The sequence below is a fragment of the Stegodyphus dumicola genome, chromosome 5, assembly GCF_044657685.1.
Source record: "Stegodyphus dumicola isolate Sdum_Otavi_A_Nest chromosome 5, ASM4465768v1".
Taxonomy (NCBI): Eukaryota; Metazoa; Arthropoda; class Arachnida; order Araneae; family Eresidae; genus Stegodyphus; species Stegodyphus dumicola.
In genome coordinates, this window is record NC_140772.1 from 82,707,210 (window position 1) to 82,720,930 (window position 13,721).

The 13,721-nt window shown below is 31.7% G+C and overlaps 1 protein-coding gene across 1 annotated transcript in view; it reads right to left on the reverse strand.

Annotated features, from left to right (window-relative positions):
- Nucleotides 1-2,560: 2,560 nt before the first annotated feature.
- Pus10 (Pseudouridine synthase 10) overlaps nucleotides 2,561-13,721 on the reverse strand; it is a 65,153-nt gene continuing 53,992 nt past the window's right edge. Inside the window, exons 14-15 of the mRNA XM_085816807.1 lie at nucleotides 10,263-10,362; nucleotides 2,561-2,634 (exon numbers count right to left, since the gene is read on the reverse strand). Coding sequence (XP_085672933.1) covers nucleotides 2,596-2,634; nucleotides 10,263-10,362 — 139 coding nt within the window. The 3' untranslated portion in view covers nucleotides 2,561-2,595. The remainder of the gene's footprint in view (nucleotides 2,635-10,262; nucleotides 10,363-13,721) is intronic.

Below are 13,721 nucleotides of genomic sequence, written 5' to 3' on the forward strand. Positions count from 1 at the left end.
GCTATTTAATCAAGAATTTCTAATTAAGTTTTTAAAATAAATATTTTAAAAGGCAACCTGTCTTTTCTTGCACCCAACACAGGTGTTCTGACATTACAACTGTCAACTGTCAACTAATAACGATGCAAAAAATACGATTCATAGTCATACATTTTTCAGTCTGATGCAATATGAAACCCACATAAAAATTCTCTCTCACTATATCAGCAACAATCATACGCAGTTTTTAATGATTTTCGTCTTTTAGTCAAAAGGTCAAAAAAGCTAAAGTTCCATCCAGTACTTCACCTATATTCAATTTTAGTTGATTTGATGTGGTAAAAAATTGATTATAATTGATCAGAAATCAATAATGCAAACAAACACACAAACAGACATTCTTCTTTATATATGTATATAGAACTTGTAAAACTTAGAAATTTTTTATTAATAAACTCTACGATTTGAAAGCAAACTGTAGTGACACATTTCAGAATAATGCATTTTTATCTCCAATGCGCAAGAGTGTTGCCACTCGGATAAATGAGTGCGAAAATTAGTTTTTTCAGAGATTTTTAATTAATAACTCGGTTGATTAAAGTCGTACGAAGATGGGAACAGTCAAAATGGCTTCCCACGAATTTTTGGAATCGGAAATAATGTATTTAAGTTTTGGCAATGCTATTTTTATTTCATTGGAAAACTTAGAAACTTTTTATTAAAAACGATTTGAAAGCGAGCAATGGCAACACTTCTCAAAATAAAGCAGATTTTTTTATTTCCAGCATATGAAACTGTTGCCACTCGAAAAAATGAGGGTAAAAATTAGCATTTTCAATTTTTAATTAATATCTCCGATTTTAGCTTTTTTTTTTTTTTTTTTTTTTTTGAAGGGGGTAATTAGTGGACATTGACCGTTACCAGGACCCAGAAAAGAACTGTAGAAGGTTTGGTGATGATATCTATAGTAGTGACTGAGTTAATCGTAAACAAACACACAGACATTCTTCTTCATACACATAGATAAAGACTGGCATAGAAGCCTGTCAATGCACCATTACTGCTCAGTCAATGTCATTGTAATTAATGTAAGTTAAATTACAGAAGTTTGATACTGTTCATCAAAATAAAAATTTCTTCATCTTGCAGTCAGTCGCTTTCAAAACAGAAACTGACAGTGTCTGATATGTCTGAACTTTCACTGACTTGAAGAGAAAACATACTGCATTTGTTTTAAGCAAATTACAATAGTTTCTTCAATATTATTTGCTATGTCTATGATTACATGCTTCACTGTGCCACCAGAGAGATATAAAATATCTATCTGATTTAGCTGGTTTTTTTTACCACAGATGGCAACATTTTCATTGCAGGAAATATTAACTTTTCCACAAGCATACGAAGATATTGAGCTTCAGCAATTAATTTAGATATTTCATACGAAGCCATAACTAAATTCAGACAAAGACTCCTGAGAAAAATTCAAAGACACAGACTACTATTTGCTAGCTATTAATACTTTCTTCTTATTTACAAATATATGTGATGGACAATACCTCATCGGCCGTTCGTTAGTGCCATTTTCAGAACTCGTGCTTGGCTGAATGACACTTTTTGTTGTTTGATGAAAAATTTATCCATTGATAACTAAGATACTATATAATATTACAATTAATAGTATATAATTATAAAAAAATGTATGCAGTATCTTAACTAATAATGATAAATAATCACTGAGAGTGAGAATAAAGCTACGTGTCACCACTAGAAGTTTACTGGAATATGGCAGCAGACCCTAGCAATGCTGTCCCACTCTAGTTTAGACTCAGCAGCATCACTATCATATAAAATATTAATTAGGTCTTCTGTTGCACTCCAGTGAAGCCTAATCAAGTTTCAATGGTGCCATAGATAGCGTTAAAATAAGAACTATACTAATAAATAAATTAATAAGCAATAGGTTTCAGTATCATGCGTCATCTATAAAGACATTAAATTTCTACATCCCGATGTCATTTAGTGACAAAACTTAATACAGTTTCATATTACCTGATATGCAAGATTAGTAATTTTGTCAACTTTATCTGTGACCTCACATTTTGCTTTCAGAACCCAGTGCCATGTCATGACCTAACATTTGGGAAACTTTCCATTGATTGAATCTTAACAAAAAGTTCTACAAATGTGTAGTAAAGTTAAGACAAATCGCATCGAATAATATTTAATAAAAAAAATTATACTGAAAATCACAAGAAGTGACAGAATGCACATTTTAAGTTTCATTATATCAATAAATTTCATATCTTTGCTGGAAAACATTTTCCTTTAGTAAAGGCTAAAATTAAAAACTGGAAAATTGATAGATGTGATGAAAAACCGGGAAAGTTGGCAGTTAACAAAATAAGTATGTCATGAGTTTTTTTTTTTTTTTTTTTTTTTTTTTTTTTTTTTTTTCCCATACAAGTATAAATTAGAACAAATTATTCAGAAGATATAAAGTTAAGTAATGCCATCAAAATTAAAAACTAAGAAAATGTTAATTAAAAATCAGTTTCACGCAAAACACAATAATACAAGACAATTTTTAAGAGAAAAAAATTTAATATTTAGCATTCATCAGGATGATGTTTTTGGTGGCCAATCCAAATGGATGCACTGAAATAAAAACAAAAAAGAATCAAATATATATTTATAGAAACATATTTAACATGTTATTTCAAATTTGAAAAAACATCCCATAAATACATAAAAAAATTTAAAGACAATGCATACATATACATATATATAGATATAAATCCGGTACATTTGAGATTTACTTTTTTTTGGTTTTATATGAGTTTTAATGTAATGGAAATTTGTTTATTTATTTATTTATTTTTTTTGGTTTTTGATCTCAAATTTAACTCTTTTGCATCGAAGTCGCCCGTAACACCCGTTCATTCAGGAAACGGCAAACTGCCCCAACGCCTCGTTTATTTTCTACCTAGTTCTTTCCCTTCCATGTTAGTGTATGGCTCATTGGTTTTGTGAGTTGTTAAAAGACATGTCAATCATTCTTTTGAAGCAAATAAAGGAGAAATACAGAAAGCTATTGACGTTCGCAGGTGCAATTCGGCGCTAAGGTGAAACTGCACACAATGGATGAAACTGCAGGGGGAAAGGAAAACTATTCCAAGGCAAATTCGTAAACACGGGCGTTTTCGATGTTTGTTGAAAACAGATTTGGTCGTCTCTCGATGCAAAAGAGTTAACAGGAGAACGAAGCACATTTTCGAAGCATACAACTTTCATGAAGCTTTATTCATTTTCCCCTGATGAGTTCTGAATTGGAGTTTTAATAAAAGGAGATTAATTTTTATAGGTACTTAGGAATTAATGCCACCGCAGCAGAAGTTGCACTGAAGTGCCAATAAAGAGCAATCCTGTTGTTCGCACATAGTTAATCTTTTGGATTCCTTTTTGCCTTGTTGTTTGCTGATTTTTGACACCATTTTTTAGTGCTACGAAAATGCGTCTTAGGGATTTGCCGAACACAGAAGAAGATGCAATTTTATTTTCTCAGGAGTGAAATATTTTACGCAAAAAACAAAAATGTACCAATTTGCTTGATATGAAACTTTATTTTGGTAAACGTACATTTTGGAAATGTAATTTAAGACAGTGTGATCAGCAAGTGGAACTTAGCATCCTAAAGTTCATAATAAATACAATTTTATTGATCCTGATACAGGAGTTCATACACAAACAGTCGAGAGAATGTAGGGCAGTGCTAAATGGAGCAACAAGAGACATAGGAGGACAGCGAGACATCATTTAGAATCTTACTTAGCAGACTTCATATGGCGACAGCACCAGGTCAAAGAAAATAGGGACTGTTTTGAATCTATGTTAAACTTTATATCGGCACATTTTCCACCGAAATCCAATTGACTACTTTGATTTTAAATAAAGTGTTTTAATTTATGATCTGTCGCAAAAATTTTAGGTAGATTGGCGGCACCTAAAAACCGCCAAATATGCAGCTGTGGTGTTGTTGATATGTAAGTACTTTTTTATATTTTTATTATCTTGTATATATTTTCCCTTTTTGCATTTTTAGCTTTCGAGTTTGTACTACTATGATCATTTTTATTTTGAATTGTTCAGATATTGTGTTTAACTTCTTATACAAGGATGTATTTATTAATACTGTTGAGAAACTGCCCTGCTTTGACTCCAGTTTACTTTTAACTTTTGATGCTCTAAGTTTATTTTACTTCAATCCTATAGCTATAGTGCAGGATGGGCATAAAAAATTTGTTTTCAATTTTTGCCTCTTATTAAGTCTCTTTATGTAATTTATATATATATATATATATATATATATATATATATATATGAAAGAAGAAAAGATATGAACTCATAAAAATATGATTATAAATGCAAATTCTAAAGAGCTGTAAAAACATAAAGGAAAACAATACAGAATTTGAAATTTTTCATCATTTGTCTTTGTAGTTAATATGAAAGTTTTTGCAGTTATATACAAAGCATAATATTGGGTTATCAGGAAAGCTATGTGATTTTTGGTGATGAATACAAATGAAGCATTATAAAAACAAAAATTCACGCAATTGTATGAGCACTATTTTGTTCCATGACTTTTTTCATCTCTCCAGCAGCTGGAAAATTACTTTTTAAAAAATATTGTTAGATTTATTCATAAAGAAGTTACTGAGATGCTGTCTGATAGCCTCCAAGGAAATGAAATCCAGATCGTTTAAAGAAATTTGAAGTGACCTGAGAAGACTGAAATCCAAGGGCCAAGGTTAGTGAATGTAGGTGGTGACATAACACATCCCAGCCATATTCAATAAGCCTTTACCTGACATTCATCGAAATATGAAGTTAGGCATTATCATGATGGAGGAGAAAACTTCTGACAATTAGGCAATTCTGGGACTTTTCTTCAAGTTCCTACTTTTAAATCTGTCATTTGGAATCAATATTTTTCCAAATTTATAGGCTGATTTGTGACAATACTTCATAGTACAAGCACAAAGTCCGAAATCCGGACATCCATTATCCGGAATGATCTAAAATCTGGACCTCAAAACCACCAATAACATTTTTCTCGTAGGCTTTATGCATGCACATTTGATTCCCCCCCTCTGAGCATAATAAAACATCTGGAGGGTTCCGATTCTTAACTTCACTTTGACACTAAATAAAATACCTTGTTATTGAAGAAACAATCATTTTAGTATAAATTTGTACGATCAGCAATTTGGCTCCATTGCTGCATATCTGCTTGGCACACATCTCAAACCGAAACATTCCACATAAATACATCGTTGATCTGAAGCCAACCTGGCAAATCATTATTTATTATACTTTCCTTTCATCACCGCATGTTTATCAACACATGACAACTTGAGAAATGACTCGTGTAGCGATGCCTAAACAATTTTTTTATGTTAGTAATTGAATAACAAAGGAGTATGGCAACTTATTATGTTGACATTACGCTTGGTGATGATTACAGATTTAAGTTAAATGTGCTAAAAAATGTTGACAAGGAAAAATTTAACAAAAGTTTCTTTCCATGTGCTAAAAATAGATTTTGTTGATGATACTCATACATCCAAAGATTACATTTAGGGCTATTTGAATTAAGAATAACTGATTTGTTATTCACATAAACCCAGAACTAGCGCCAGGGCTCATAAGGTGGCACAGGGTTGCAGAATTTAGGATCCACAGAGACATCAGGCAGTAAGATATCTAGAGCCAGCTCTCAAAAAGGCTTAAGTATATGTGGGAATTTATTTATTCAGAACTCTGATAAGCATTAAGCTTGTGCAAGAAATAGACAAAAGTATAATAAATAACTACACTAATACAATTCAAACTTAATCATCTAGGTGCACAACAGAAGCAACATAAAATTTAAAGGAACAACTTGTCATTAGTCGTCAAGCTCATGATGCATAGCCAAATATGTATAGTGAACGATAGCTAAACTTGATGAAAGGTTTTCAGATATCGCAAAGGTGAAAATTTCCAGTTAACGGATTTTGTATAGAAATGTGGAGAAGTGGTAATAAATGAAGATGATATAAAAGAAGTTTTTCATTCTGTTGACAATGCTTCTCAATCCTGAATCAGTTAATGAATGACGAAATCTGTAGTATGATTCTAGATCCAGAAAATACTGCTACCGATAGTGAAGAAAGTGACAGAGAAGTTACTGAAAATGAAAAAATTTTGATTGACAAGTTAGTCAGAATTCTCGACAAAGCAGTTACAGGACTTCAACAATGCAACTGAACAAGAGATTATGTCTGTCTACAGAATTAAAAAACAAAGCAACTTAGACAACTTATATTGAAAGAAATATTTAATATGGTAAACAAATAAATATTAAGCTTTTTTTGTAAATTTTGATACCCTTTAAATCATAGATACTTCATTATTTCATAAATCCCGATTTTATATTTTTAATTTTATAATTTCTACATGCCATATTACTAGATTTACTCTGATGATCTAATATCCAGAAAAATCCCAAATCACCGAAATCCCGACCAGTCCGGATTTAGGACTTTGTACTGTATACAATTCTTTTGTAGTCTGACCATACAAAAGCCCCTCTCGATGTTACTAAAGGAGGTTCTATTGGCTTACCCTATGACTATTTTCTGGTAACATTATTGCACAGCATCAACTTCTCATCTAGAATAAAGACCTGTTTAAAAAATGTACCTTTATTTTTTTTCCCCAGCAAATAATCACATGCTGAAACCCGATTTTACATATTCTGTTCTTTTAAAATACCATACATCGCAGCAGCTAACGTACCAAACCTTCTTCAAATGGTTATGTACTGTATTTTTGAACTATTTAATCTGTCTGATAGTTCCTTAATTTACAGAGCAGAATTTCAGCCAACAGCTTCTTTTACTAGATACTTGTTTACAGAAGATGGTCGTCCATAGCAGATATCATCTTCAAGGCTGAAATTTCTATGCTTTAACTTCTCAGTCCACCTTTGAACTATGTCATCAGAAACAGCATTTTGTTCATATATAACATTAATTTTACAAGCAGTCTGACTAGCAAATTTTTTTTTTTTTTTTTTTTTTTTTTTTTTAAGCATAATGTGATGAAAATTAACTTCTGGGTTCTATCTTTTTAGCTTTGCATTGAAACAGAAATTATGTCACAATGCTTGCAAGAATTACAATTGTTATATACCTCAAAGATTGTATTTAAACATTTACTTCAATCAGAGTCATTCCTTATTAATACTAACAAAATAATTAGAAGAAATCCACTTTGAGTTGAAAAACACCTTTCCTGATGACCCAATACAATAATCCATTCATGTCTTTGAAACACAATAATGTTTAACATTGGCAAGAGATTAAATATGACAGAACTGTCATAAAATTATAATATTAGATGAAAATACAGTTCTAGATTTAATGAGAATATAAAAGTGAACATATAATACTTGACTATCTTATACATAATAGTTATGTGCCACATGTCATGGATTTTTTTTTAATGTACTCAGTGTGAAAATTTTTCTCCAACATAAATTCCAAACATCAAATACGTTTTCTGTAGCAGCTAATGAGTTTATTCTGTTTTTGCAGTTTGTTTCAAATGCTCAAACATTTGTAACTCAAAAGGCCATTCACATTGTGGCTTAGCTGAGCTAATGGAAACATCTGGTACAACCAACACAGCTCCAACACCAGTTTTTCCTTATAGCAGAGCAAGTTGAAAAATCGAAACTTTGTGTACAGCGGAGCTAGTTGATACATGGAACTGAGTCCGTTAGCTCCAGATAAAACCTATTCTGACTGCCTCTTAATGGATTCATTGGGAATGGCCAATACCTAATGGTCATTTAGTTGCCTCAGCAACGAGAATATTTTTGAAGGTGCACCAACTAACTTTACACACCATTAAAGTGAACTGATCCATGTTAACAGAAAAGACACAAGAAATAGAATCATAGGTGAATGAAAAAAGTGATTATTTTTCCACTGAAGGGCTATATGAATTTAAATTATGCCACAGAATGCTATATCATAATATAAATGGAGAAGATTTTGTTGAAGGTACAAAAATTTATCCAAAGAAGCATATGGATATCAAGTTAAAAATATTTTCAGTATCAATGAAACCAATCTCTTCTTTCATTTCCTGTGTTTAAAATGACTTTCTCTGAAGACCTTCAGTATCATGGTCAAAACCACTACTATTTTATGTTGAGCAAATAAATATAGCTGAAAGGGAAGGCAAAACATCTACTCATAAGAAAGTCACAAAAAACAAGATCTTTCCAAATGGTTAGTGATATATAGCAAATTGAAATTATTAATTATTTGCTATTAGAAGCTAATTATTTGAAATTGTTTCCATTCAGAGGGGATTTTCTGCAGCGAACAGTGATGAAGCCTTTCAAAAATGTCCTCTTGTCATCAGAGACTTTCAGCTATTAAAAATAATCCTAACAATCATAACATTTCATCTCTCTATCAGTTACAAATTGTTCAGATTTTCCACAAATTCAATATTCAAGTTATTTTTGTAAGTATCACTAAAATTCCTTGTTTGTTTCTTAAATATTCATCTCTGAATTTAATTCATGTGAGATTTTAGCTTATCATTTCAGTATGGTTTGACACACATTAGGCAAAATGCAAGAGTTTTGAAATTTCTCATCAGGGAACATGAATCGTATGTTCAAAAAGTAGAAATAAATAAAATTTGTATAGCTGATCACAATTGGACACTTAATAATAATTTGAATTTGGTTCAACAAAAATGATCTGTAAAGCTTCTTCAGTTAGCAAATTAGACTTCCTCAAATACTTTAACAAAAATTTTCTTCTTTAGTTGATGACATTTAATTCTAAACATTTTCAAATTTCTGATAGCTTATTTTTTCCCCCTTGTTTCGTTACTATTTTACTCGAAAAATTGTGTTACATTTGTTTTCGCTCTAAACCAGACCTATCTCTGATTACACTCAAAATTTATTTCAAAACCATCAAGCAAAATAAGGTTGCTTTTGTGGCTAATTTTAAAATCCATAGTTTCTTTAGCATTAAGTCAAAAATATTATACTCACTCACAAGCCTTCTTGTTGCATATCCTGGGAAAAGCTCCCCTTTTTTTGAAAGTACAAACAAATTTCGCTGAAAACATTCTTGCATGTCTTTTTTCTTTTGCTTATATGTACATGTTGCCAGCTAAGTGTCTTGTCGGCTAAATGTCTGTGTCAATTAAATTAAATGTCAATCATACATCCCCGTCGGCTAATTGTCCTGTTGGCTAAATGTCTGTGTTGGTTAAATGACCTGTTGGCTATATGTCCTCATCAGCTAAGTGCCCTGTCCCCGTCGGCTAATTGTCCTGTTGGCTAAATGTCTGTGTTGGTTAAAAGACCTGTTGGCTATATCTCCTCATCGGCTAAGTGCCCTGTCAGCTGAATGTCCATGTAGGCTAAATGCCTTGTCTGCTATATGACCTATCAGTTAAATGTCCTGTTGGATAAATGCCCATCACTGAAATCTAATATATACTCCAAGTTGCACTTTTTAGAGATGAAAAATACAAGTTGAATTTCAGAAATCAGCAGAGTAGAACAAGAGAGATGAAAGCGTCCTCCCCCTTTGCTTTTTGACTTGGTATACATGAAAAAACAGTATTTAGTATTTCTGAGCTGTTACAGGTTATGTTATTGTCTGTTGTCACTTAGCTAGCAATTTGAAACTTAATACATTTTTCTTAGCTACTTCTCTCTGAGTCCATGGATAATTTAAACTATGAGCATTAAATTATCAGATACAGAAGTATCAATGTCAGACATTATCATGACACTTAGAAATGATAAAACAATATTTATATAAACTTCAAATTGAATCATAATTTTTCAAAATAAATTTAGAGTAGTATCACACTCTTCACCTTGCTTTTCCTTGGAATAAAAACTGGACAATTTAGAGCATTTATATTTTTGGTATTCTTAATTTTTGCTCAGTATTACCATATATTTTCATTTAGACTGAGTCAACATTTCTGATCTTGCAAGCACAATTTTTGTTGTCATTTTTTCTTTTCCTGCAACTATATAATGTCAGTATTTTGCAGTATTTAATCTGAAGGCTAATTACCGAACAATTTTCATATCTTAATATAAGATCATGAGAGAAAACTCTCCTAATTTTAAAGGAAGTTAAAATCATTATTTTCACACAAACTAAGGTGATAACACAATTACTTACCTCAACATCTAGTTCTAAAATATCAGCTTCTGTATCTAACAACATTCCGAGATTAGGAGATGTTCTCCCAAAATCACCATGTACAAATTCTTTCACATAACTATTAATCTCATTAAAGATAACATAAAATTATAAACAACATTTTTCATAAAAAATCTATATCATGAAGAGAAAAGTAAAAATTCAGAATAGAAATTTTGGTAATCATATAGTATGTGATTTAATGTTTTTTTTTTTTTTTTTTTTTTTTAAGATGTCAGCACTAAAATTGTTTTTTGTTTTAATCATTTATTCTTTATGTCATTCTATCGTATATTAAAATTTAAAAATAGTGTTTTAGTGACATTATCTGAGAAAGAAATAGCTACTAAGTGCTAAAAATAAATAACTAATTACTTGACACTAGAAACAAATAACTAACTTGGTTATTTTTTTTCTTAGTTACACTGCATGCTATGTTTTTACCAAAAATTTTTTGAAATAAACCAAATATTATGATGAAAATCATATAATTAGTTCCTTGTATATCAAATAAAGCCTTTGTTTGCTGAACACACCTTCAGTTTCATTAGCAGATAACTACACTCATGTCCATAAATTAAGGATAATTCGGAGTCACGCGAAAATCGAACTCTAAAATAAATATATCACCTGTAAAATCACTACACACATCTTCAAGAATCATATACAAATTTCAGGAAGTAACCAGATGACACCGATGGTACGTCACAATGACGAGAGTATAAGAGAGTGATATATAAGGAATACAAGCAAAGAAGTAAAATTGTTTGCAGGCCCTTTATGAGCATTTCAGTGCAATAACCGAATAGTTATGACACAAATGCGCATTTGAATGATTTTTTACGTGGTAGAATTATCGGCCATCTGGAATGTGAGCGTACCCGACTGGAAGTATCAGACGTACTTGGAATTGCCCAGAGTATCATCTCCAGGCTTTGGCAAAGATTCTAAGATGATGGTAATGTGAGTAGACGTTACAGCACAGGTCACCCCAGAGATACAATGCCGAATGAGGACCGGTATTTGCCAGTTACTGCCAAACGAAGCAGGCAGAGCACAGCCTCAGATCTGTCTCGTCAGTTCTCTTCAGCCACTGGTATGACAATTTCAAGGCAGACCTTGTACAGACACTTAGGGCAGATTGGTCTATATGCTCGTAGACCTGTCAGATGCGTTCCACTCACTGCAACTCACTGTCGCCTGCGGTTAGCCTGGAGTAGAGAGAATGCATTGTGGACACTGCAACAGTGGGCTTGTGTGATGTTTTCCGACGAGTCCAGGTTTAGCTTGCACTCTGATTCTCACCGGACTTTCATATGGAGAGCTCCAGATACCTGATACCCATTACCTCCAGATACCCGTTACCACCAAGAAAACATCATTGAACGACACCGTTATGGTGGTGCAGGAGTGCTCATTTGGGGTGGAATTATTCTATGTTCCAGAACTGACCTGCATGTTCAAATTGGAACCATGACAAGCCAAATCTATCGGGACGTCATTCTGGAACAACATGTATATTTGTTTCGGGGCGCCATGGGCGCACAATTTGTATTTATGGATGACAACGGCCGTCCTCACCGTGCAAACATCGTAAGTGAATGCCTTCAATTGGAGGATATCACCCGTATGGACTGGCCGCATTCTCACCAGACTTGAATCCAGTAGAGCACATGTAGGACATGCTTGGCCGATGAGTTGCAGCCCGTCAACCTCCTTCTATATGTCTACTGGAACTTCGGAGAGCATTGCTTTTTGAGTGGTGTAATATCCCCCAAGATCAGATCGATAATTTGATACTCAGCATGCCTAGGCGTTGTACGGACTGTATTACATCGTCTGGAAGATGTATAATGTATTAACAATCATACCAACCATGTAATATTGGTTTTTTTGTAAATCTTTTTTTTTTTTTTTTCTAACTTGCTCCATGGAGAAAAAATTGCTAATTTTTTTAATAATATCAAACATATAGCATCTTTTTTTGCTCTTTACCTTTTGTTTAATAAATAAGCTTTACAAATAAGTCAAATTTGTTTTGCTTCTAATTCTTCCTTTGCCTGATTTTGCATTATCCTTAAGTTATGGACATGAGTGTAATTCTGAAATTTATTAAAATATTAATTACCAGAGAATGCAACATAATATGAAAAAGAAATTGCATGCAGTTACATTTACATTATGATAAGTTTTTACCATTATAATCAGTATCTGAAAATGCTTATTTTCAGCAGATATAACTTTAATTAGGCTATTTCAAAGAAATATTTTTCTTTAAATGATACATCCAAGTAGAATATCCAAGTATGGTGAAAAATTGTATGTGCAATGTAAATGTAAACACGCAGGAAATGAAATCCTTTCAAATCCACTGAAATACAGCCATGTATCAAAAAAAAAAAAAAAAAAAAAAAAGAATGTTATCTAATAAAATAGCTAAAAGTAAAAAAATATGTTGTAAGGTCACTTTTGGCTCCATCCAAGTGGCTACATGGTGTGATATAGAAGTATATAATTAATAGATAGTTTACTGAGAAGTAACTCAGAAAAGATTTCACATCCAAAGCAGAAAACAGCTTTTGAAAATTTAATACATTTTATCAACAGCTAAACTTATTTACATCAATTGTTTTACAGTTTTGGTACTCTAATACACCTCTTCAAATGCTCTCAATGCATCCCTGTGCCTTAATCCCATGCTGCAGTATAGCAAGTCACTATTAATTCATTAACCTTCATTTTTTTAATTGTTTGCTATGTTTTTTCATGGAATTATTTGTATACAGAATTCCATTCAGATTAATAGAGTTTTCCAGGTCCCTCTTTTGTTGTTTATAAAGACCTAATAATATATAAATTTAGAAGCTTTTCTTTTAAAAGTGCAGCTGTTAAATATCTTCTCTTTTAAAATTACAGTTTTCTAAGATGAGAAACTTTAATCAATAACCTGTAAATCAATGAAAAAATTTTTAACATCGAAATGCTCATATTATTATTAGCATGTTGAATTAGCAATTGTGCTAAATTCGAAAATGAAACCAATTAAAGATTACAGAAGAATTACAGAGAAAAATAAAAATATAGTAAAATGCAATTCCAATACATAATAAAATATAAAGCCAATTTTAAGATTCCATGCAACATCAAAATTTGTATTTTTAATAAATATGATTATTCAAGAATACCATTTAATTAAAAAAATTTAATGAAGATGGAGCTTTCATTTTTCCAATCATTAAAGATTATTCTTCTATTTCAATGTATGCTTGAATGCTGTGGTGCTTAGATCTAACTAAATCAAAAATAATGTATAAAAAAAAATTAAAATTTTTAAAAATTTCTTCAACATAATGCTGACTTCCTGTTCTTTTACCTAATGTCTCTAAAAATCACTTGAGATATCTCAAATTTAAAAACAAAAACAAAAGAAGATTTCTT